Below are 23928 nucleotides of genomic sequence, written 5' to 3'. Positions count from 1 at the left end.
GCATAGAGAAGAACAGTTGATCCTGTGATTGTCGATCTTTTAAATGTTTTTATTTATATATACAGATCTCCCTTGTGAACCTGCTAGCATATTTCGCAGACAAAGGACGTTCCAAAGCATTTCTGATCCTTTTAACAGGTCCCTTTACTCGATACTTGATAACGACAGGTCTGTGTCTAGTGTGATCCAAATGCAAAAAATGGTTTGAAGATACATTTCTGAGGCTCGAAACAACAAAACCAAATACTAAACATCATGAAAGGTTACGCTGTAGCATAATAAATGTTGGATACGTTCATAAAGTAAATCCTAAGCACACCAGTCATATATCTATTCCTATTTCATTGACATTCTTTTAGCTTTTTTCGCACTGTTGAGCTTATTGGCGCCATGCATTGGCGTCAATTCGAAACCGCCCGCAACCGACTTCCGTTTTCTACTAGAAGCCTTCCCGTTATCGGTTGATGGGGTCTCAAAATACACCGGCGTAGGGTCGCCATCTTTTGGAGTTTTCATAGATGCAAGCTTTCCGGCGGGAGTAAAATCGAACGTGACGCTCTTTCGTTTTTCTTTACCCAGAGACTCACGAGGCGATTTCAAAATTGGCCGCGGTGTGTTAGCTTCATCAGATTGTTTGTTATTATTCGGTGTCGAGGCGATAGATTTTGCTGTAAAATACGCATAAACAGTAGAGAGTTAGTGACATGACAACGACTAGACACAGTCTTTCAAAATCAATAAACTCTCGGATACAAGACCTGTATGTTCAGTCACGATGTATTTTGACAACAACTAAAATCGATGTATGCCATAATCTCTTACTGAAAATAACTTTAAGTCATATGAATTTATAAGCTGAATCTGTTAGTAGGGATTTAGGCTTATGCTAAGGCATATTAATGCCGCCTGAATTTTTTACATAAATTTGATACCGTAAGATTTGCAGTAATAATGCTACCTACCTACTGATTGTGTCTCTCGACCCTTCAATGTTTTTTGCTTGGCTGTTCGTGGCTCAATAAGAAAGTTGCTGTTGCGCTTTACTTTCTTGACACTTTTCCTTGGCGTACCCGTAAGAGTAAATTCACTGGTAGCAGCCCTTCCTAGTTTAATTCGAAGAGTCGTCGCAGCTGACTGTTTGCTTACTTTAAATCCTTGGTGCTTTTCGGACTTCGCCACCTTGTCCTTAATGGCTGCCATCTGATCGAACTTCCTTTCGATTTTCTCGGACTTCTTTTCGATGGGAACGAGTTGAGGGCACTCCTCAACATCACCTTTGTCATCGTTATTATCATTATACTCAGCATCATCGTAGCCTTGCAGTGTGTCAAAGGCAGGTACTGCAGGAGGCTTGCTTTGCTTAGGCATCTTGACCTGTTTGGGCAAGGCTTTAGGCTTAGGAACCGGTACATGACTTGGTAGCTTAAGCATGTTGGAACCGAATCTTTTGCCAACTTTACGAAGCGCAGCTTTACGAGCTAGATGTTTTATATAGCGTTTTTTCGCTTCATCGCGTTCTTCAAACTCTTGGTTTCGGAACACTTCGAGATAATCTTCGTCCAACAGATCATCGCTATCCAACTTCTGTTCCTCGTCTTTGATGGCGATCACCTTTCCGTCTGTTCGAATTTTGACGCGAACGCCGGGCATTGTATCAATTGTGTCTTCAAACTCCTTTGGTGTCTGCCTATCAATAAACACTTTATCGATCTCGGACATGTCCACGCTATTGGCTGATACAAACGAAACGTACATCGGCACTGATTTACCGACGAATGAGGCTAAATGGATCGAGTTTACGTTGGCTTCTCCACCGGGAAGATGCTCCGGTATAAAGCTATCGAGAATAGCGCGGATATTGTCAGTTATTTCTTGATCACTATGGTCCGTTAGGTTTCCTACCTTCATCGATACATTAGGTCCTTCGGGTGTGATGTGGATTAACGTCCGTGTTATAGCCTCCTCGAGAGCTTGTTTAAGCTTATCTTCATCCTTTATATATACACGAATAGGCATTTTACGGCGACGGAAAAAAAGAGTACCCAGAAGTTTGGGCATCTTGAACATGATACGATGGTCACAGAGAAAATGATCGAAAGCCTTACATAGCTTGCGTTTAGCCTCATATGACTTGAACTCTGTCTCAAGTTGCATTACGGGCATTACGTGAATTTCTCGGTCGATTCCCATCGTGCGCAGCTTGTGTTTCCATTCATTTGCATATCGCTCATGATCAGCCCTGAAATACCGAGGTAAGATAAACATAGCAAATACATTTGCTAATCTAGAAAAAAAAAGGTTGCAATTACAGCTGAGGTATAGATTTCGCAATCATTGGTCTTATTGTAGATTAAGTTTGTTTTTCTCCTATGTAGAAGGCATTAGAATGTTAGTGTGATTTTTGGCCTATGTTCAAGTCTGATTAAATAATATACATAATCCCGTGTATCTCAAAATATACTTTGCTAATCTCATTTAAATTCATATTATATATATATATATATATATATATATATATATATATATATATATATATATATATAGACAGATATGAAGGCAATCGCGAAACTGAAGCATACGGTAATGCCAGTTAAGTAGAATCTTGCTAACATACGTACACACTAACAAAACATAGATATCTTTCAATGACGTATGAACAATTTCCGGCACAGGCAGAACAGTATTCATATGAAGTACGTTTAGTTCTTTTTGCTAACCTTTTGTTTCCTTTTTCAGAGTCTTTGCACCCCACAATAAAACAAATTTCATCTTCCTCGGTGAGTAAGCAGTGAGGGAACGTGAACGGAATCATGAGAATTTTTTGGCATGCCGACATCTTTTTCACTGTCAGCTGCAAATTCACAAACCGTTCCTGGCGGTCATCTTCGTCTATAATAGATTTTTTCTCTTTCTGTGCTATTTCATGATCACGGACTTTCCTGAAAGCCCTTACAGCTTCCAAAATTTGATCCGTTTTTACTAAGCGCTGCTGCGAACTCATGCTAATTAATCTACGATCATATAGTGAAATCCACAAAAGAATTATTGAGATCGTGTCTTTTCTGCTTTAACATGCACGTCTGGAACCGCTAGCAAGCAGCGGTGGTATTGCCGGACCTCAAACAAGCCGAACGTAAATAAATCCACGAGGTTTGAGAAGGCAGCTGTAGACTATCGCTCCTTGCGCATATATATTAATCGAAAATTATTCTAATCTACCTTCTATCACTGCATTTTATGAAATCAACAGAAAGTGCTGAACCGAGATGGCTACCCCGATAAAATTGTGTAGATTTTGGGAACCAGTCTAAGTATAAAGTGTTGAGTAGATGTTGACTGTTATAATTTTTTGAAAGAGCGCGCGCTTCCACATTAGAGCTGGCAGTAGTTTCGGATTAAACAGTGGTAGCAGCTTCCTTTTCTTGGTCGCGTTCACCATGAAGGCCAGCGGCCTGGTAAGAAATTTGTAAAATTTTACCCAAACAACAGTAAAAGGTTTGCTTGAAAAAGCATATGACTCGTTTCTTGACCTGTATTAAGATTGTTGAATGCAACATTCTACATGCAACAGAAAGTCGCCATTAAATCTATGTGAAAAGTGTGCAATGCGTGATTACACGTGTTCCGTTGTGCGATTATGATCCGTGCGATATAAAACTCAGTGGGATGCAGGATCCATTTTATACGCGAAAGAAAGTCATATCAAATGTGGCATTGTTTTTTTTAGCAGCCTTGCAGTTGCCAAGTGTTATAATAAAAACCTTCGTTACTAACATATCTCCAGTGCCTGCCGGACTCCGGTTTATATTATAGTAACCAGTAAGGTAACCGTTGGAAGAACTGACCGTTTTAGCTGCGGCAGTATTGAAAAACTAAGTTTCCAGGTTACAGCAAGAACATGTGCTTTACATGTACCGTTCATCCTAATTTTAATACCAACTTAGATGCACCATCATGCTACCGGTATCCAAAACATTGGTTCCGTCAGAGCAGTTTATATTATTACTGTCACTGAAATGCGACCGTCATCATTACTTCCCTAGAATACAATATATCATAATGCAAGACGCTTCCTCTTCTTTTTCACTAAGTGAAATTTTAGTATTATGATGAAATCCATGCGCGTCAACTGAAGGGATGAGATAGACCGTTTGTGACGCGTGGCCGTCCGGTTTTCGGTGGCCCGAAGAGCAACGGATCAACACTCACCCACAAGATGATTGCCGATTCTGAAGTGTTTATAAATAATTAGTTATTGCAGAACCTTTTTCAACAGTTAGGTCGTCCAACCGTTAACCAAACGATGATTGTAACCTGTATGTTGTTTTCTTTGCGTGTTACTAACCGTTTGGAAAACCCAACAGCTTCGTCACTATGAACTGGTGGGTCGTGCCCACCCTACGGAGCGGGACCCTCACCCGAAGCTGTACAAGATGTACATATTCGCTCCGGACTTCGTTACGGCAAAGTCCCGTTTTTGGTACTTTATCAAAAAGCTCAAGAAGGTGAAGAAAACCACTGGTGAGGTCATTTCCATTAAAAGAGTAAGTACTGCGATTGTGCAAGCGACAACTTGCATGGTTGATATGGTCATTGGTTTCAATATTATCTCAACAATGCATCTTAAAGCAAAATTCCAGTAGTATTCTGCGGCATCCTATGACATAAAACGAGACCTATAATGAATTATGGTGATAGTAAAACAGTTGCAACACATTAATCAGTGTCCGTTGATACAACTGTTTCAATAGAACCAAAACAATTCGGCATAATTCATCTAGTATACACAGCGCTCTTCGATTTCCGTTTTTGCAAAGCTTGTATTTGCAAACCGGAAGGTTTAGGCGCGATATAAACGTGAGCTTGAACATCTGTGTCACTTCGAAGCTGTGAAGTGAATTTTAGTTTAGGCTTACAGACTTAACAATGAGTAGTTATCATTTGTAAGAATTTTTATGTTCCGGTAATAACGACTCGAATGTTTTTGCGAAAAAAGTGGGTGTAACCTTTGAAGCTTCATTTTTAGCTGTGAGCTCGTTTTTATGTTAAAACGCTTTCTAGTAGCATTCAGATGTTATTTTATGGGAGACAACGATTCGGGTTTCGGGTCTATTAATATCGCTTCTTCTATCTACTAAAGATAAGGAGTGCCGTACAATCTTTAAATACTTAACAATATATATACTTTTTTAAAATCAATCTTTTGTAATAAAAAGAAAATTCTTCGCAAATGAGTACAAGTTTGGTACATATTATTGTACCAGATACTTGTGGTAACCTTTTTTATCGTTTTAATCGACTAAATGCCTCTTGCTATTGTAGATCCCTGAAAAGAACCCAGGAAAGGTTAAAAACTACGGTATCTGGCTGCGATACAACTCACGGTCGGGAATCCATAATATGTACCGCGAATACCGTGATGTTACAACCGAGGGCGCTGTAACGCAGTGTTACAGGGATATGGGTGCTCGCCATCGCGCCCAGGCATCGTCGATTCAAATTATCCGTGTTGAATCGGTTCCGGCCGCAAAGACTAGGCGTGCCCACATTAAGCAGTTCCATGACCAGAAGATCAAGTTTCCCCATCCGTTCCCGATCAAAAGGAACTTCCACGCACAGCGCTTTGCTGCTAACAGGCCTATTGTTCGGTTCCAGTGAACAGCGTGTCCGGAATCTAACGATCTTTACTGGTCGAAAGCTGGACCTCGTGTGTCGCGCAAAATGTGGTATCAATAAAAAGGGTTCGGAAGGAAAAATTGAGTTTCTTCCTCTTCGTAACAATAGCTAGACAACAATATTACATAAATGCAGATATCGCGCCGATGGCTTGCTGTGGACTGTTCATACAGATCAAGTTAGAATTCTGATTGTTTAGTACTAATGAAGGAAACCAGCAGATTTTGTCAACAAGCTAGCCACCGATGGACTTATTCAGTGTTCTCGTGTAGAATTATCCTAGAAATAGTAATGTATTATTGTTGTATACTGATATATGCTGTATTAAAAAGCACATTATTTTTTCATCTGTAATTTAATGTAAGTGATATGTTGCAAAGCTTTTACTCGTTGAAGACAACAGACATTTAAATAGGTACTTAAATAAAATCTATTTCTATTTCGTTGATTTTAGCTTGGTCTGAAAGATGAGGTCCGGTATTATGATGGCTTTTGATGCTGTATATTGCGGTACTTAGTGCTTGCTAGGTCGAAATGTGCGGATAAAAAAACAATAGAGTAGATAATAGTTATTGATGCTGACAGTTTACTGGCCGCACCTTTAAGCTTAAATTTAAATAGAACAGTGTTTATTTATGAGCTTAATGTATTTTTGAGATAAAGATGTATGCTAGTTTTTGATTACAGAACGTATTAAGAGCTGACTGAGACTCCCAAATTTTCGCGGAATAAGCTGACTGCTAAGTTGTTGCAACAATTTACATCATACGTTGACATTTGTCGAAGGTTTCTTAGCAGAAATGTGTAGATAAGAATCGATCTCATTAGTTGGAACTTCTAGTGTAATTGTTAACCCAGCACGTTCGTCTAAAACGTTATGTCTAGTGGACTCATAGAGAATAGCCAAGTAAAGTAAAACTATCATCGCTAAACGTATAAAGGTATGCATTGGAGCTAAAGTAATAAAAAAAGGAAGCTTCAAAACCAAAGCTTCTATATATATAAAGGCATAGCGTCCAAATTGAGATAAACTTTGTCGAACTGGGTTCTGTTACTATTAGTACCAGATCAGAGCTGGTTTATTCTAATATAAAATGACAAAGTGGTCATGGTGAACAAGAGGACGTCGTTTGCGGAATTTGAATAAATATCAGCCTTCATCCAATCTTTTCACGCTGGAGGAACCCCGCTAATGTTAAAAACTTCTTTTACGCCCTTGGATGTTCTACGCAATATCCAATTTTCATGTAGGTGCTAAAATCCTCGAGAAAGACTTCCATGAGGTTATCTGGTCCTCAAAATACTCAATGCAGTTTCAAGGGCTTGAAAATATATAAAAATTAACCAAGAATTCATTTCCGATTTCGAGAAGAGAATTTTCGATACAAGTTTTGGCTGAACAAACTGACAGCCTAAAAGGGCCATCAATTTGAGCGAAGAATATCATTTGCTAATAACATCTTCCAGATAGGCTCCAACTATTAGACCTTTTGAGATCTTGCACTATTGTAGTTTTATCACATATTCTGGACTATTGGCTAATTATATATTTGCTGCTATTACTTAGACGGCTTACTGTGGGATGGACACCGTTTCCCGCTCCCTTCTTATTTCGAGATGCCACATAGCGTCTGTTTTTTTATAATTAATTTTAAGAGAAACGTTCAGCACCGTGTGGTCAAAAGGCCTGCAGGCAGTTTGAGCCCCAGTACTGCAAATCCTCCCTACAATCTAGCAGAACTCCCAGATTTGAGCAACTTTTTTGTACCATTTAGCATTGTATAATTCTCGAATTGTAGAGGACAATTTGAATGATCATGGCAATATTATTATATTTTTGCAAGATAATGGAGTTCTACTTTGTACTGTTTATACTCTATCATTAATCATTATTCCAATATAGCTTAGATGAATTGATAGTCTTTGCGACTGACCATGATCCTGCTCTAAAAAAGTTACGGTATAGAGCTAGCAGGCGGTGTTTTTTGTGAAGTATTTAAGCCCGGTTCTGCTGGACTGGGCGATGGTTTTCTTTTGATAAATTTGATTTTCTTTTGCTTTCTGGACACCAATTGGATCAATAGGAACTGTCCGACCTGGTGAACACTATCACGACAAAAATTTCTGTGTACGTTTCAAAGGTTTTTTTTTTATTCGCTTTGCAAACTCTTCTGCCTTATGCGGTCTTTGTGAGCGATTCGTATCTTGCACGACGCCATCCTCACTTTGGCGATGTTATGCTCTTCTTCCCCTACGATGGTTGCTGAAAACTTAGCATAAGGTACGACCAGCGCTGACACTTGTTGACACTTACGTAGCGATCCACCTTTGACTGTTTCAGTTTGTTTTAGTATACTCTCAATCGTCACCCGAGCATTCGTTCCGATGATTAGTGACCATCGTCCCCATTCGGTAAGGACCTTTAACGCAATAAGAATTCTGTTAGTCTGTCTAGTAATTATTCCCTTTGATTCTTATAAAGTAATGCTTTTATTTTATGTACACTACGCTTCGCTTCATTTATCCGAGCTCAGACTGTACGAAGCTATGTGCGCTGGTTTTCTTCCTGAATTGTTTAATTCAAGAAATTCTGTCCTCGAAAAACAAGTGGCACCGTCGGCCATCATATGACGAGGAATATAAAAAAAAAGTGGAAAATTTTCTTAGAATTCAAATAACCTCCGTGAATGGGCGTTTATAATACCCAAAAGTTTGTGATCGATGGTCGCTAATGCTAGCTTTTTACCGCCGGCTCCATAAATTCTAAAAGAACATGGCTGAGTGGAGTGGCTGTGTGTGGTTATTGTCTAGGATCGCTTCGGTTGTTTACTAGGTAGATTTCTTGACAAATTGGCCACGGAGCTCTTGTGGATTCGAGCTGCTGATCAACACCAGGAAACCATACTGCTTTCCTAGCTGTTTCATTTTTTTATACCCGTAATGTTATCATACCCTTTGTGAGGTATTCGTACCGCTGCCTCCTTTATACATTTTGAACTTATGAACTTTTCACTCCAAATAATGACGTTCTCGATGACCCGTGACGCTTGCTTCACAACTATGGAGAACAGTATACTTCTTTTCAACTATCAACGTTTCGCAGTTTTTCTTTTATTTTAAACATTAAATCCGCATCCGTGGCTCCGTTTAACCTGGAATGGTTAAGCAGCAGGTCGTCTAGAATATAAAGAATGCACGCGTACTTTACAGGTTTTGTCGCGCCTTTACCGTCTTCTCTGTTCAGTGGCCGAGTGCGTCCGCAAGCTTCTTGTTTCTCCAGGTAAAAACATAATTTCGAAACTGTAAGTACCCAAATCCAGTGCCTATTTTCTGAATTCGATTCGCTATATGTGTATGGTTTTTTTTTTTCGACCAAACAAAGATGATAACGGACGACGGTCTGTTTGCACTATGAGGTGCCTCCCTTCAAGATAATTGCGGAACTTAACGGTTGCCTCCCACCAAACCGCTAGCGACTCTTTCTCTTTCAACCTATCGGTAATTACGTTCAATAAGATGTCTACCACTGCCAATGACGTAATAAAATATTGGATCGCACGTCAGGTTCACAATATGATTCGGACAGTACACGATCGATTCTTATAGGTTAAGAAGTCGAATTTTTGCATGTTTTAATGGCTATTCTTAATCTAGATTCCGTTAGAGCGTTACGCTTTCTTTTGTTAAATTGTACAGAGACGATAATCTCGTAATCCGGTCAGGAATGAAACAGGAATAACAGCTGATCAGGCCTAACGCCGATTTTACCTAATATCTCTTTAACGGGCTTGGCGCATCTTCAATTGCTTCAACTTTATCAATTATTGGTTTTGATTTTTCTCGGCCCAATACATTATCCAGAAGCTGCGATTCGGCTATCTTACTTAAGCTTCAATCTCAAGTTATATAGAGCATTCAGAATATAACCTCTTAATTAAAGTGATCTTGGGGACCGTTTGAGTTCACTATTAATATGTGACCCAGTTGGTATACCAGTCTATACAAGCCGGTTAGTACCATCTCTAGGGTGCACTGGAAGTAAGCTGGTGGTGAATTAAGACCATTTGATACCTTATTTTACTGGAATAGACCATTGTGCGTTACAGTTGTTGTTCTTTTTGAATTCTGGACGCATCATTTCGGTCTATTTTGGTAAACAAAGTTGTTAATCCCGGCAAATAGGTCATTCGTCTTTGGCAGTGGATACCTCTCAAGCTGGGCTGCCTTTATCGCCATTATCCTCAGGTATACATAAACACAAATTTGTTTGGGCTCTTTTAGGACATCAACAATACATAGGAGAATTCTGCACCGCATTTTTGAAAAAACGCTGATATTATTTACCCGCTATCTGTCATGTGAGCGTCCTCAAGCAATTACTTTATTAGTAATCAATATGACAAGTTGTATCCGTCGACCATCGATACAGTTAAACTTCTGGTGGCTGTGACGAATTTGTGTCACCTATCCTACGGTAGGAGACACAGCACTATAAGGATCATTGGCACTATATATTTATTTGGTGCCTTTTCTTGTACAACTTTATTGCGCGCCGCTTTACGCTTTCTGCTTCTTTTGACTTTCACACAACGTTTGCTCGCCCCGGACAAATATTACAAGGAATCCTTAATACAGTGTGGTGAAAGGGCCGACGTGCAATTTAAACTACAATACTACATACACCTTTTGAACAATTTGAGCGTTTTGAGCCCTTGTATTTTTGGGACATTCGGCATCGGATTATTAAGAGCTGAACATGCCAACAAGGAGTTCTTCAGAATTCTTTATAACTACATTTGGTTATATACTATTTGCAAATCGTATTATATTTGTTATGTGTAGTTTTTATATAGATTTATCGAATGCTTCAAAAACTTGTCACCACTTATGGTATTATGACTTTAAATACTATACGAATTGCTTGTTTCCTCTTGTCGCTGAACAAGGAGTTTTTTGAAATGTCTGACGAACACATACAAACAACAAACAATTGTTTAGAAAAACGGTCGTTTCGAATGGAAAAGATCAACCAATTTAGGGTATAAGTGATGACACTCGAACCACAAAAGCTTCACTAACAGATTTCCGTTTAACAGAGTTCCTATTATACACGCAACCCCTCTCAATCAAATCGTCTGACTGTTTATTTATTTTTTTCTTTAAAGTCAAACTTTTTTGCTCTTTGTGCACAATGAATATCTTATCACGTATAAGACTTTTGATTATTCTCCTCTATATCGGGTCTTTCTACAAGGTTTTTTCTCAGTTCTCTATGTCTCTTAAATTAGAAAGCCTAATAATAGGTGTAGAAGAAGCTTGTCGTTCGCCTTCTTAAAAGTAATTCCTTCAGCCAATTTTCATAGTTTGTTATGGCTTGACCACCATTTAATCCTTGATTTGCTGCGCCATATGTTTTCAGTTCCCTTATTTTATCGATTTCGGTAGTTGCTTTTCATTTACAGCCGCATTAGTAGCTGTGAACACCACTTATCAAACGTTTTGTAGCTTATTTTATCCGGCATATCCACAATTTAAGGAGCCTAGTATGTACCTGTACAAAGTTTTCCCGTTTAGAATAGAAAACTTCTCAAAGTACCCTCGGCTCAGTTAAAACCACTTCCGTCGTCTGTCTATTGACGCTACGAGTAATGTCTGCCACAACGTAGGATTGCTCTATGTGCGACTGACCAAGCTCTTTTTTCGAAATGTATAGATTTGCTGCCGTACAATTCCGTAAAAGGCCTATGAAATAATTTAGTTGTGCAATTACATATCTGAAACTTTAGCAATTTGTTTGAGGAATATGTGCTGAATGTTCTTAAAGTAATGCAGTGGAAATCACCTAACTCGAAATAGTCTTTTTGCGCATTCAGTTCTCGAACAAGTGGTGGATCTCTTTTAGTATACGACACTGATTGTGCTAAAATTCCTGGTCTAAAGCAGTATCGCTTGAAACTATGTCTACAAACGATGCTAAGAAACCTCTAGGCGGTAATCGACAAGAATCGAATGATGTTACCGACGGCATCGGCGGTCCGGCTAATGGAGCCGACTTCCTACTGCCGTACATTGATCCCTCCAGACGGTATAGTGATGGTAACCGATGGCGATCTAAGCGTTCCCGCTGCGTGGACCGTCTTCGCCTGGAGGGGATTAACCAGCGAATAGAGTTTTACGATCGACTCCAAAAGGTGTTGATGACTCGTCGTAGCCTGTTGCATGGTAAATTGAAAGGAGAACTTCTGTGTGTAGAAACCGGACAAAGTGCACATTCATGTAAAACTGCTATCGATGACAGAGAATTATCAAAGCTCTCGACTCACGTGCTTAACTTTATATCAAAAGACTCTAACCTAACTAAAAATATTTCTCAAAATCTTGCCAACGATGCAAATGAATCCTTACATGACCTCGTCACAAACAGCACTGCAAGCATATTGGAATTTGGATTTGGTACGTCGTGAGGGAAAAATACGCTCCCGCTTATCCAGAAACAGTATTGGAATGCTCACTTGTGTAACGTTTTTTTTTTATGTTCCAATACATTAACAAATATCCTGATTTCGTGTAATGCCATTATATTGGGGTGCCTGGAATCATTTACATGAGTTTGTACTTGACTCAGATTAAACTACATAGGATACAGTATTAATCTAGTTTTTTCCTACGTAGTTTATCGAAATGAAGAGAGTTCCTTGGTGCTCTATGATACCAATATCTTCCTACACCTATTCTTGGCACCAAATATATACCGCGAGTTTTTCTTTAGGTAGACAAGTTGACTATTTCATCAACAAATTACAAGCTAGTCCAAGAAGAACTATGACTTCATAATTACCCTCTGATTTTTGTTTGTTCCGCCATCGCCAAATGTTCTCATCCACACAGTGTCGTTAGACTAGTGTATTATATACATTGTACACATACTATGTTATACTGAGAAGTAACTTCCAGACGAAACAGAAGAAAACAACACATTTTAATATTAATAGTATTTTCTATTAGATCACTATTATGCTACAAAGTCATTGCTGCTGCCGACTCAGGCAAAATAGACACCTGCGTTCGTTTGAAAGCCGAGGATCCACATGACCTGCCTGCCAAAAACAACAATACATCTTTAAAACTAAACGCACACACATTTGAATCAGGCGAAATGTTCGTTGTTGTTCGAATTTACCTGTTAATTTGTAATATAATCAATAAACGGTATGTACATTTTAAGGTAATCTTGACTTTGTTTGATTCCATAGATTCAGCAAAGTAGATAACAGATCCTTTCAATCGCACTTCAAAGCTAATTTTTTGTTCTAGTTTCTAAGCTAGTTTTGGCTTATCGATAGGGTTTTGGGGGAATTCGAATATGTAACAAGAGTTACGAGTTTGACATGAAACAAGCTTTCAAAGCTAAACGGTTTTCATTTCTTAGCTGGCATCGGGTATGAAAAGTGACTCACATTTATCGGTCTATATGAAACGTAATGCTACTGTTTCTGCTTCTACTTCCCTCAGAATCTACTTCAAATCCTGACGCTAAGGTTACTGTGACCCAGCAGCAGTTTGGTGTAAAGCCCCGCCCCAAAGGACAAGGGCTTCCAAATTTAACGGGCATAGACAAAGTTACACAGCATTCTCTTGGGAGCGGTGATGGTTCGATGAAGGATTTGTTTGCCGGCATCGGTCAGCATTATGATGAGGAACTTTCATTCAGTTCAACATGCTCGGATGCTGAGCGTGATTGGAAACTTGCTGAAGAGTGTGTATTCACTTCTACCTTTTTCTAACTGGTAAATTTATACGTATACTCAAACTTTTAATTGGCTTATAGAGTCTGTCAAGTTCGGGCAACTTATTTATATACGGTAGAAATAACTATATTGTTGTGCACTGGTATTAATTTTTCATAAAATATTCTGATTCGCGTGCATATGCTATTAGGTTCAACACTTCGCTTGGGATGGAAATGATACAGTTTCGGAGAGAAATTGAGGAGATTTTGGCAGACCATCCAATGGGAATTTTGTTCCCCGTGGAACTTACAGGAGCTTATTACTCGAAAGTTGGACGACCCATCAAAAACTGTACACAGGTGCGCTATCTTTAAAAGGTCAATTCACCTCTTGTTGCAGCTAAATACAGATTTCGTTGACAGAATATTAGTAAACTAGGTTTGTGTTCTCCTGTTTTCACTACTTAGAACAGTGCCTATGAAACTTGCTCGCCCTTAAGAGTCTATACACGTATAAAAAAGGAAATTGAAAATAAAAAAAAAACAATGCTCTCTCTAGTATTGTTCTTACGTTCTTCTAGTCCAGGTTTAGCCTTCTATTATAGGTACTTCATAGTGCTAGGTGAAGGCTATGTTTCTATTTTATTGGCAAGAATATCTAAGTTTTTACTCGTGTTGTGTTTAAACCTTCACATACATCAAATATTGTGAGTACCGTAAAAGCGAATGGGTGGCAAAATATGTCCGACCTTTGCCAATGTGATCCACTGCCGGTCAAAATGGACGGTAAATGTAATAGTAAATGGAATATTATGTGTTCTAGCTAGGTACAGTTATTACAATATTGAGAAGTAAATATTATCCAACTTTCATTTCGTCGTATACTTACCAAACAGCTTCCGCCCGCATAAAGTAAGAATAAAATTTAAAGACCTATTTTCTGGTTATCTAATCTAATTTTTTAAATTTTCTTTTGGTATGTAATATGCTTCTCTGCGCAGGACTTCTCGTTCGAAGCACTATATGCTTGGCTGCGGTGTTTCACGTCCCTTGATATCTCGCGACTGATCCTCTGACGGAATAAATGGCTTTTCTCACTATGGGTTATTTGTTTGCCTTGAGAAGCCTAGAATTGCATTTATTAAGCTCGGAGCTTTTCTTCATTTCAAAGTATGTACGTCTGGCGTTTTCGCCTATGAATCATGGATATTGCCATGCATAATGCCATTGGATCATGTAAACATAGAATCAAAGTATCAGAAATATGGGTTGGTAACAAGGTACAAAATCCTACTCAAATCAGTACCATGCACGAAAAAAAGCTGAGTCTAATCATATTGTTGAGTCACCAATCTTCATCGTTAGCAGTCAGTCGTTTGAACTTGCATACAAAAATACTGTACATCGCATTTGCTATATTTAGTCGAGTACATATGTTTTAGTTACGATATGCTTGCTAGAATCAGATTTAGCTACGGTAAGATTTAGATCTCGCAGAAACATGTAGTCTGCCTAAATAAAGGTTATGTCTACTCCAACATATCGAGAAGGTTTTTGAAGTTTTTATTCTAACGTTGTATGGTATATTACACCGAGCCTCGCAGACTAGTCAAGCTTGACATTTTGTAAGACCGCTATGTTGCAGGACTCTAGCGCCTCTTTAGAAAAAAGTTGGAGCAGGCTCTTTTGTAAGTATAACCAACTACCGTGGAGTAGTAGTGCTTAAAATTTTAACTTAATAGTTAGTTGTTAACTGGTAGTTCAACTTAATAGTTGAATTAATTAATTGAAGAGCATGTTCTTTTTCCGCGTTTTCATAGTGCCTAAAAACCCAATTTACGGGTATAAGCACTGTCATAACTACCTTGCACTTGTTCACACTAATTGCCTTCGGCAAATGTTTAGGCCTTAGTTATACAAAGGGACGCGTTCTAATTTACGGGAAGTTTCACCTTGTGACTACCTGTTCTATTTCACCGAAAAAATACGAAAGACCTAGTAAAGTAAGCCAAGTAACTTACTGAGCTGCACACGCGATGAACAGAGGAAAGCACTAATAAACTCTCTCTGTTTCAGAAAATCTGATTTTGATCATTACACTGGTCAATCACGTGTTCGTACTGCACTGTCCTGCTATTTTTTTTAACAGGATCATTTACTTTTAGATTGATGTTATTTTAAAGGCAACCAAAATAAGGTGTTTTAAGGAAGATGATTACTGCGCTAAGCGAAGTTATTTACAGTTAATTAGATGGATATTTTGCTAAACATTTTCCTTGTATTCATCTGCTCTGCTCTGCTCTATCGAGAGCTTTAATACAAAGGTGCTCTCTTCTGTTTTTATTAGAGTTAGCCGAAGCCTTTTTTCTCTATCAACTTCTTGGTAGTGCTATTCGGTCGCGGCTTACCCAATACTCACGTCTAAGTTCACCAAAGGCCGCGTGTGAGAAGCCCGATTTGAATTTTTTGGTTTTCCCCATCAGACTGACGCAATAAAACTACTTCTCAAGTTCTATAGAAAATTTTCTGTATATGTGGCAATATGAGAATTTTCAAGGAAACATCGAAAAGAGACAGAAGCGGTTAACCAGCAGTTCAGAAAGGACAAGGTGGTTTAAACGAAGTAGTCAACCGTGTCAGTTTTGTGTTTTCTAGATGCCGTGATGCGTCTCACGATGAAGTGATGATTAGTTTTGCGAATCTTTTAATGGATTTGTTTATCTCGTTGTGGCACATTGACTCCATAATTTGACTGCTGCTTCCCTTAGTATACTCTGCATAGGGATATCAAAGTGGTCTCGTTCTCAATTATCTTTGCCAGCCGAACGTTTCTTGTATTATTCTTTCGCATTCTCCTGTGTTCGTCCGAAAAGCCGCCCATGTCACTTTCGCAATCAGCGATTTTTAGTTGTCGAGGGAGGGTTCGAGTTGTCTGTGTTATATGGAATCATGAATAGACTTCGTTTACCCGATTCGACTGACCAAATCCCTTCTATTTTCTCAGACAGTGCTTCTTTCGACGGAGTCGTTCTGGAGACGATTTGGCCCAGATATAAAAGGAAGAGGCGTACATGTAAAAATACTGATAAAATAGACTGCACTTTCGTCTTTCTTGAAAGAATCGAATTTTGAGACAAACTGAGTCTCTGTAGTGGTCTAGGTTAAGTAAGTTAATAGGAACATCATGCGGCGGGTGAGACGTTTAGCTTTTGGTATTAGGCGTTATTTATCAGTAGTAACCTGATTTCGTTGAACCATCTTGCAAACAAGACAGCAGACATTTTATTTCCTCATGTACGTTATTATGTGGAAGGCTTGAAATGTGGGACAACTTTTCACCTTAAACAGAATGATTTCTACCGGTGACTTTCTCTGCTTGCCGGCTACTTGCTAAAATAGCACACACTGGGCGGACTGCAACAAATCTGATTTCCGAAGAGCTTCTTTATGCGTATCCTTAGGGCTGCATGACAACGCTGCCTCTAGCATATTGTGCCTTTATATGCTAATTTAACATTATCTTACTATTAGTGAAGCTCTACTTGTAATAGCCATAATTTTAAACTGATCCTGCTCTTCATTCTTTGCAATATTTTACCGATATTGGCTTTCGCTATATAAAGAAATTTGAAAATTTTTGCGGCTAGCTGCCTACGACACGAATTACATCAGAATTTGATAATCCTTCATGTAACGTTCTTTAAAAAATAACGAGTGCTACGTTGCCCTAACGTACTAATCAGGGCGTAGATAATGAAAAGGGACATGAGACGAGCCAGTTGCTCAGCGAAATCAAAATATAGATGAGGCTTCCCTGTGGTATTGTTTAATTGTTTGTCTTTTACGCTAACAAAAAAGACTTCAGCAAATGCTGACAATCGACTTACCTAATTATTTCGCTGTCTGGAAAACGCAATTTTCCGTACAAGTACGCACCCGCTTTTCATACGGTTCTTGCGTTATTCGGCGTATGCTTGGAAAGCACATAGTTCTTCGTGTACGCATATCATTGAGGCCATGATACCTTCGATTTCTTTCTTTCTTATCTATTTGATCCATGTTTACTTGTACCGGTATAGAGTATCATTATGCACATGTTCGTGTATGGCAAAGACACCTTATTTCCTCAAATTGCTCATTTACGTAGGGAGTACAGATGTATAGCTTACTATAACTAATATTTGTTTATGAATCTAATCAAGTTAATACTTAAATACGTACATTTTCATGTAATGCAACCTTAAGCAAACTTTCAGTTATGGAGGTGAAGTGATCAACAGAATACTAAGGGCAAAAAGGCTTGTAGGTAAAACTTGGTAAAATGAGTTGTAAAAAAAAACCTGGCTCGCAGGTAAAATGAGTCTTCGTACACACTAGATGTAAATCTAGCGTGTACGAAGTAAATCTAGTGTGTCATTTCAATGCGTTAATGATCTAGCACCATTCGATACGGTGTGCTGCAAAAGTAATAAGCTCTTCATTGTCATAAAATTGTTCCTTGTCATTTGTCGAACTCATTTGGAACAGTAATAGTGGACATTAAAAAAGCTATCTAACTTTTGCTAATACGCGAATATGCGTTTTCCGAACTGACATGCTTCATATATATATATATGTAGCACTTTTTGTGTACCAGGTTTGCTTCCCTTTACAATTGATCTTGAGTGGCGTCCCTCTAGATTTTATCGGTTGACGTAATAACCATATAAGCGCAGTTTATCCAGAATTTTCCTCAATACATTAATTTCAACACGAAATTTCGCAAGGCACAAATTCGGCATTAACATGAAGAATCTCAGTACTGGCCTTCATCAGTGACCTGTACCATAATTAAATCAAGGTACCACGAATGAACCTGATACTGAACTAGATACAACTGTAGTAAGTCAGGTCGCGGGAGAAGAGAAACATTCTGTATTAAGTATCATATATTTATATTAAATTTCTAAGATATGCAAGCTGATCGAATATGTTACTGCCAGTATAAGGTTCAACTCCTCTGCCAGCATGCTCGGTTTGCTGTTCGAGAAGTTCTTCCATTTGTGTTCTGATAATGTCCTCCAGTTTGTTTAAATTCCACCCAGTCATCTTGAAATGCTCCCAGATGCGGTGTTCGTCATTTACTCGAAATTTCTGCATAAGTTTTAAACACTTAACAATAAATAAGGGAAATCAAATAAATAAAAGTATTTTTCACTTGTGAAATAATCAATTATAAAAGAAACTGTCAAAACATGTAGAAATTTATATATGAATCATTTTAGACTTCTTTAAGTTGCACTTAACTGAAACCATCATATACATATACATATAGCTTCATATGTGCTCGTGCTTCAAGACAGATTGCAACCACATACACGATTATTGCACAAAGTGCTTTAGACAAAAGAAAACGGAGCCCACAAGCGACACTATCGCCGCTAACCTTTTTGGGAGGACAAACTTCAGAGATAACGGCACGTGCTTCTGAGATGTGAATATGAAATGATAAACATTCAACGAATTTGCTAGCTTGAATAGAAAGAAGTCTTATTCGAGAAGTCTAGCCTTTTTTTACTTTACGTCAAAATAAAATATCACAAAAAAGGCGTTTGTGCAATTTTTTTGAACCTCTAATCGCTTGCACAGACCATCCAATGCGAAAAATAAGATCTTCTTTCATTATTTCATTCTTTGATAATAGACGGACTTCTGAACATCGCTATGGTTTGTGCAACAGAGGGGAACGCTATAACAATCTTATTCCGTGAACAAGCATATTCTAGTAATACTGCTGAATATAGTTACGATGGCCGCAAGTAAACTAATGCAAATTAAATTTTTTTTTTTCACACACATTGTCATTTTCAATTCCATGCAGTAACCCATCGAGATCCATATGCCAGCGCTAAGTGAGAGAATTTAGCCTATTATGACAATTTAAAGCGGTATCATCGCTTATTTAATCGTTAATACTATTGTATTTAGTGTATGCATAATAGAGATACTTCGATTACTTTGTATTACATGCTTCGTCAAAATTCTTAACAAGCGTTGCAGTGTCACAAAACTAAAACGAAAACAAAATTCTACGATAGTTCTTCTGTTAGGCTGACCTACGCAGCGATAGTAATCAATAAAGCAAGTCACGAAAAGCTTCGCATAGTTAACGTACATCACATAGGTTTCTAACTTAAACTAAGGTTAAGACAATTATGATTTCAAGCTATCTTTATCTGAGCGTTGAGACCCGACTAAGGAACGGCAAGATAATAGGACCTTGAGTTTTCGAAACGACACATATCGCGATGAAAACGTCATGTATTACCTTCGACCACTGAATAAATTTAAAGTTTAGTGCGCTAAGGTTCTATGTTGAGTCTTTTTCTCACTTAGTGGAGATCGTGTCGGTCCGTACTGAGCTTAAACCAGTTATTTCAGCGCGAGGGTGGTTATCCGACGCACAAAAGCATGAAATATCAGATCAAGTCAGACGTTTGGAAAGTTTCAATACGTCAGTTTACGATAACAGGCTAAATAACAAACTTGGTGTTGTTAGAAAAAAGCGGGAGTTAATTGCTTCCATGGAAATGGCTAAACTTAACTAATAAGCTGTCATCTTAATCATCTGCCATAGCTACAATCGCTAGCGGCCAATTTAAACTACTTTTGAGGATCGCTAGGCTATGCTGTTCACATAATGGCATTGATAGTAATTCGTTATATTATAGATATGTATATAAAATGGCGCGAGACAACCAGCCAGTAGTTTGACCATACAAGTCGTGTCTTTGATAAGCTAGAAATGATGTGATGAATGAAATTAAATGAGAATCCTCACTTCGCAAAGCACAATTGAGAACGGCTTTATTTACTAATAAATGCGTGTGGTAGCCCACCTGTCGAGATCAACCTTTGTGAAAGTTAATTTCAATGACTTATTTTTTTTAGTCACGAGTAAACCTGCTTATTTTCATTTTTACGAGTGGACAGTTCATTAATGGCTGTTGCTCTCTAATTCGTGGGCACTTTTAGCGATACCGTCGTTGGCAAAATGTCAAAATAGGCGTCCACCTTGTTGAGTGGTGACTGGGAGCGTCCAGCTGATTGTACAAATGCTATCACACACACACACACACCCAATAGATTAAGAAATATCACAACTTAAAAATTTACAGGCACGTACGATCGACATTTGTCATTAATATCATAGTGCTCTTTAGTCATAAGTATATTGACGCTATCGAAGTGCTAAATATATCTATCTTAAATGATGTTTGTAAACAATGCTGTGAAAAAGGAAAAGCTTGGCTTTAACTTACTTTCTCAGTTGCCTACTATACGTATATCAATTGTTATATCTTATCAATAAATGAAGCTGATAAAAGTAGGAGATTTTTGTTCTATGTTACTATTGATTACTACTTCTACTAATTAAGTTTAGCGTATACGATAATGATTCAATATGCAACCATTTGTTTTTCTGGTGCTTTTGTCAGGGAAAGCTAAATGTAACATGTGAAAAGTGATATTTAGCCCTTTTTTGATCGGTATAATCCGGCAATGAGATGAAAATTGAAAGAAGAATTTTGTTTGTCCAAGTACGTTTATGAATGTGTTGTTTTTACTGATTCATCTCAAGTACATTCGCAGCGCTCACCCGTTCAAGAGAGCTAATCGATCCTGCAAATAGGATGGGAATATTCATAGCAGAGTTGATTTCTTCGTCTCTGAGGATCTTACCGCCTATATTGTTTGTTCGTCTGGCAATAATATGTACAGCAAGAGATAATTGGAAAAGGTATAATTTGTGATCCTCGTGGGTGACCCTAAGTTTAGTTAACTTCTTAATTGAGTTTAATGTGGGTACGTCGATTGTTTGTTCAAAATTACGATCTAACAGCGGTCAGTGATTAATGACATACAGAAGCTGTCTCATTTGTTAAGGGTGAACTTACTTCCCAGTCGTTGGCCTCGACTCTACATTGTGTGTATGTCGATATCGGACTATACCTAACACCACATTTTTATCACAGGTGTTTTCCTCTTTACTCAGAACTTCAGGTAGAACACGTGTTACTTCACGCGCAGCATGTATTACACCAACAAACTGATCCTACTACTCGTTAAGCGCGTAATGCAGATCATAGCAGTGTATATTCTATGTCGTCACACTTCACTCTTTTCTTATTCATTGTAGTTGCTCTTGAACACTGCAACGTCTGTACCGTAAATGTTATATTCACTAGGTAGACCGGACATCAAACTAAAAAAACATTAGGTTTTTTAGCCATTACAGTTAGGATCGTCAAACAGGTAGCCTTCATTCAGCTGGAGATATCTACCAGTCAGTAATAGCTCTTAACGATAATGTTACCAGTAAATAAGCAAGCGTGCTAGAGCATGGTTTAAACGAAACTTTCTACATACAGTACAGCGTATATCTTATCTAAAGCACTACTTACTCGTACAAAGTCTTCGTGAAATGATTTCCTCCGAAAAATCGCCTGAGACCTGCAGAAGGAGCTGCAAAGACATGCTCAAACAACGCTGTGATCTAAGATGAAATTTTGCGTTGCGTGCGTGCGCCACTATCTTGATACCCTTGTTATGAGCGACGATTGTTATCACTGAAAATTCATCGTCTTAGCAGTGCCTTAAACAAGACACCTTGTAACACGCATGTTCGAAAGGAGACGCAAGACGCCATTTTTACGCGCACCATTTAGCAGAACCGGCTTTCCGTGTACACGCCGCCATTCAAGAACGCCTATTTAGTTGTATGTGCTATTTGGATTACTGAACGACTGCTACCGATTCATAATGCAGGAAGAGGCAAATGATATGCTCCCGTAAGCTACAAGGAGTCACCTATAGCGTATGTGGTAAAATGAGTAAGTGTCTCCGTATGCATTTGGCACTGCCAATATGAATAGTATCCCTAAAAACTAAGATATCCACATCTTAAGCTCATTTTTAAACATATATTACATACACCGTTGGGACGTCTAACCTTTGTTTCTAGCTATAGCGTTCGCCTACAGGCGAAAAGTGTTTCCGGAGTACGTGTCGCTTTTTTGAAAACCCCCGATTAGGATGCATTTATATACTCCATACGTCTTACGGTCCAAGTTATCAATCCAAGGTCAAGAAATTAGTAACATCCGAAAATTTTATACTTCTTCAATATAGACTTCATTATAATTTAATGTGCTGTTGGCATCATTATAATTGAGCGTAAGGTCGTCTAATTAAAGTATAACATTGCGCATAAATAACTATACGTTTCCTTAACGTCTCAGATATCCTTAAAAAAGTCGCGTTTTTCGAACAAATGGAGCTCGCGATGCCTAAATTTGCCGCCCGCTTACGTTGTTAAAAGAACACTTGCTTAAATAATCAGTTATCAACACAACTTATCCTATAACAGGTTCTGTATAACTAGAGCTCATTAGAAATTTAAAGCAGTGTGTTAAATGCTTTAGAAAAAATTAAAATATTTAGAGCAGGGCAAGGCATCTAAATTGGCTCAAGCTTTAACGGCCTATTTGTTGTAACAAGCATGCTTTCATCCGCTGATCTTGGCGGTCGAAAAAAGAATCAAGTACTCAGTGGTACGAAAAAAGAACGTCAAACCTCTTACGGCGTCAGACAATGAGTCGCTGTATGCAGTTTGAGCTTTGCGCTAGCTTACGTTGTTAGCCTTAGCAACCCGAATCGAATCAACAAATTAGCATTAAATAGTATGTTATTAGTTTCAAGACTGTTTCTACTACTGATAGGTTCCTGCGACCACCATACGGAAATTAGGCCCTGATACACCATGCAAGTGGCTCGGAGCCGAATTTAAGAGGTTCAGGGAAACTTACCTACCAATAGTTGTTCCAAGTTATCAAGGCTGTTCGTCGTATTATTAACATTACCGGAGAAATATGCCAGAATAAACGGATTGTCTTTAAGACGGTAACACGAAGCGCAGACAGATATGGGTTTACGCCATGTAGTGCCTGTCACATGCAAGTGAGTACTAATATAACGAGAGCGTTCTCTTCAGCCTGGTCACACTAAAACAGGCTGCACCGTATCATTTCGCTACTGATGTATATGGCTTCTGGTCCTGCCGAAGAAAGCTGATTATCATTGAAAGTTTTAATATCCGCAGCTATGCTCTTGCAAACACAACGACACCACCGAGCTCCCACACAGCTCTAAAGACAAGAGTCTGAGCATAATGTTTGGCTGATCGAAACATCCGTCGAAAAACATCTGAAAGGCATATTTGAACCTAGGACGTTGAGCGGAGTAAGGACAACATGACAGGGGGCGGATGGGGCGAATACAGGCGTCTCAAAACAAATACAAAAAGATAATGGGGCTGTTAAGACCAGTAACGGCAATGCCGATGATGCAAGGGAGCGCGAGAAAGCGGTGACTCGCAAAAAAATAGCAGCGATGAAGGTGTAAACAGACCATGGACGGAGCCAATAATAAAAGGTACCCCAGAGAATCATTCATATGCTAAAAAGAGCCAATGATGAGAGTAT

General features: G+C 38.6%; 3 protein-coding genes and 1 long non-coding RNA gene across 7 annotated transcripts; 2 read left to right on the top strand and 2 right to left on the bottom strand.

Moving 5' to 3' along the window:
• Positions 1-20: 20 nt before the first annotated feature.
• Positions 21-3135, bottom strand: LOC111246797 (uncharacterized). The gene is made up of 3 exons (XM_022796980.2): positions 2718-3135; positions 963-2239; positions 21-668 (listed from the first exon to the last, which is right to left on the bottom strand). The coding sequence occupies exons 1-3, from the start codon at positions 2999-3001 to the stop codon at positions 337-339; spliced, it is 1893 nt and encodes a 630-aa protein (XP_022652715.1). The 5' UTR covers positions 3002-3135; the 3' UTR covers positions 21-336.
• Positions 3136-3306: 171 nt separating this feature from the next.
• Positions 3307-5756, top strand: RpL18A (ribosomal protein L18A). The gene is made up of 3 exons (XM_022796984.2): positions 3307-3455; positions 4365-4544; positions 5323-5756. The coding sequence occupies exons 1-3, from the start codon at positions 3438-3440 to the stop codon at positions 5656-5658; spliced, it is 534 nt and encodes a 177-aa protein (XP_022652719.1). The 5' UTR covers positions 3307-3437; the 3' UTR covers positions 5659-5756.
• Positions 5757-7682: 1926 nt separating this feature from the next.
• LOC111246798 (uncharacterized) lies at positions 7683-14954 on the top strand. Of its 4 annotated transcripts, XM_022796983.2 has the most exons (6): positions 7683-7804; positions 8018-8088; positions 8887-8956; positions 13189-13432; positions 13615-13765; positions 14407-14954. In XM_022796983.2, exons 2-6 carry the CDS (start codon positions 8062-8064, stop codon positions 14479-14481), a joined length of 567 nt encoding a protein of 188 aa, XP_022652718.1. In that variant the 5' UTR covers positions 7683-7804; positions 8018-8061; the 3' UTR covers positions 14482-14954. The 4 variants fall into 4 exon arrangements, with proteins under 4 accessions (XP_022652718.1, XP_086841439.1, XP_022652716.1 ...); XM_022796981.2 differs by lacking the exons at positions 7683-7804; positions 8018-8088; positions 8887-8956 and adding an exon at positions 11227-12129; XM_022796982.2 differs by lacking the exons at positions 7683-7804; positions 8018-8088; positions 8887-8956 and adding an exon at positions 11241-11898.
• LOC147757030 (uncharacterized) lies at positions 7798-22137 on the bottom strand. Its single transcript, XR_015324975.1, has 2 exons — positions 21850-22137; positions 7798-8096 (listed from the first exon to the last, which is right to left on the bottom strand). It is a non-coding gene; the product is annotated as an uncharacterized LOC147757030 (long non-coding RNA).
• Between the last annotated feature and the right edge of the window lie 1791 nt (positions 22138-23928).

The sequence above is a fragment of the Varroa destructor genome, unplaced genomic scaffold (assembly GCF_002443255.2).
Source record: "Varroa destructor unplaced genomic scaffold, Vdes_3.0 BEIS01000003.1, whole genome shotgun sequence".
NCBI lineage: Eukaryota > Metazoa > Arthropoda > Arachnida > Mesostigmata > Varroidae > Varroa > Varroa destructor.
Note: the sequence above shows the minus strand (reverse complement) of the source record. Positions and strands in the feature narration are given on the sequence as shown.

What these genes read in the sequence shown, in the direction of transcription:
- LOC111246797 (XM_022796980.2), bottom strand. Translation starts at nt 3,001, where the DNA reads ATGAGTTCGCAGCAGCGCTTAGTAAAAACGGATCAAATTTTGGAAGCT. An exon ending in TCTGAAAAAGGAAACAAAAG is followed by an intron (nt 2,240 to 2,717) that starts GTTAGCAAAAAG and finishes TCGGTATTTCAG; the next exon opens with GGCTGATCATGAGCGATATG. An exon ending in TCGAGAGACACAATCAGTAG is followed by an intron (nt 669 to 962) that starts GTAGGTAGCATT and finishes CGTATTTTACAG; the next exon opens with CAAAATCTATCGCCTCGACA.
- RpL18A (XM_022796984.2), top strand. An exon ending in AGGTCATTTCCATTAAAAGA is followed by an intron (nt 4,545 to 5,322) that starts GTAAGTACTGCG and finishes TTGCTATTGTAG; the next exon opens with ATCCCTGAAAAGAACCCAGG.
- LOC111246798 (XM_022796981.2), top strand. Translation starts at nt 11,634, where the DNA reads ATGTCTACAAACGATGCTAAGAAACCTCTAGGCGGTAATCGACAAGAA. An exon ending in CATATTGGAATTTGGATTTG is followed by an intron (nt 12,130 to 13,188) that starts GTACGTCGTGAG and finishes TACTTCCCTCAG; the next exon opens with AATCTACTTCAAATCCTGAC. An exon ending in GATTGGAAACTTGCTGAAGA is followed by an intron (nt 13,433 to 13,614) that starts GTGTGTATTCAC and finishes ATATGCTATTAG; the next exon opens with GTTCAACACTTCGCTTGGGA.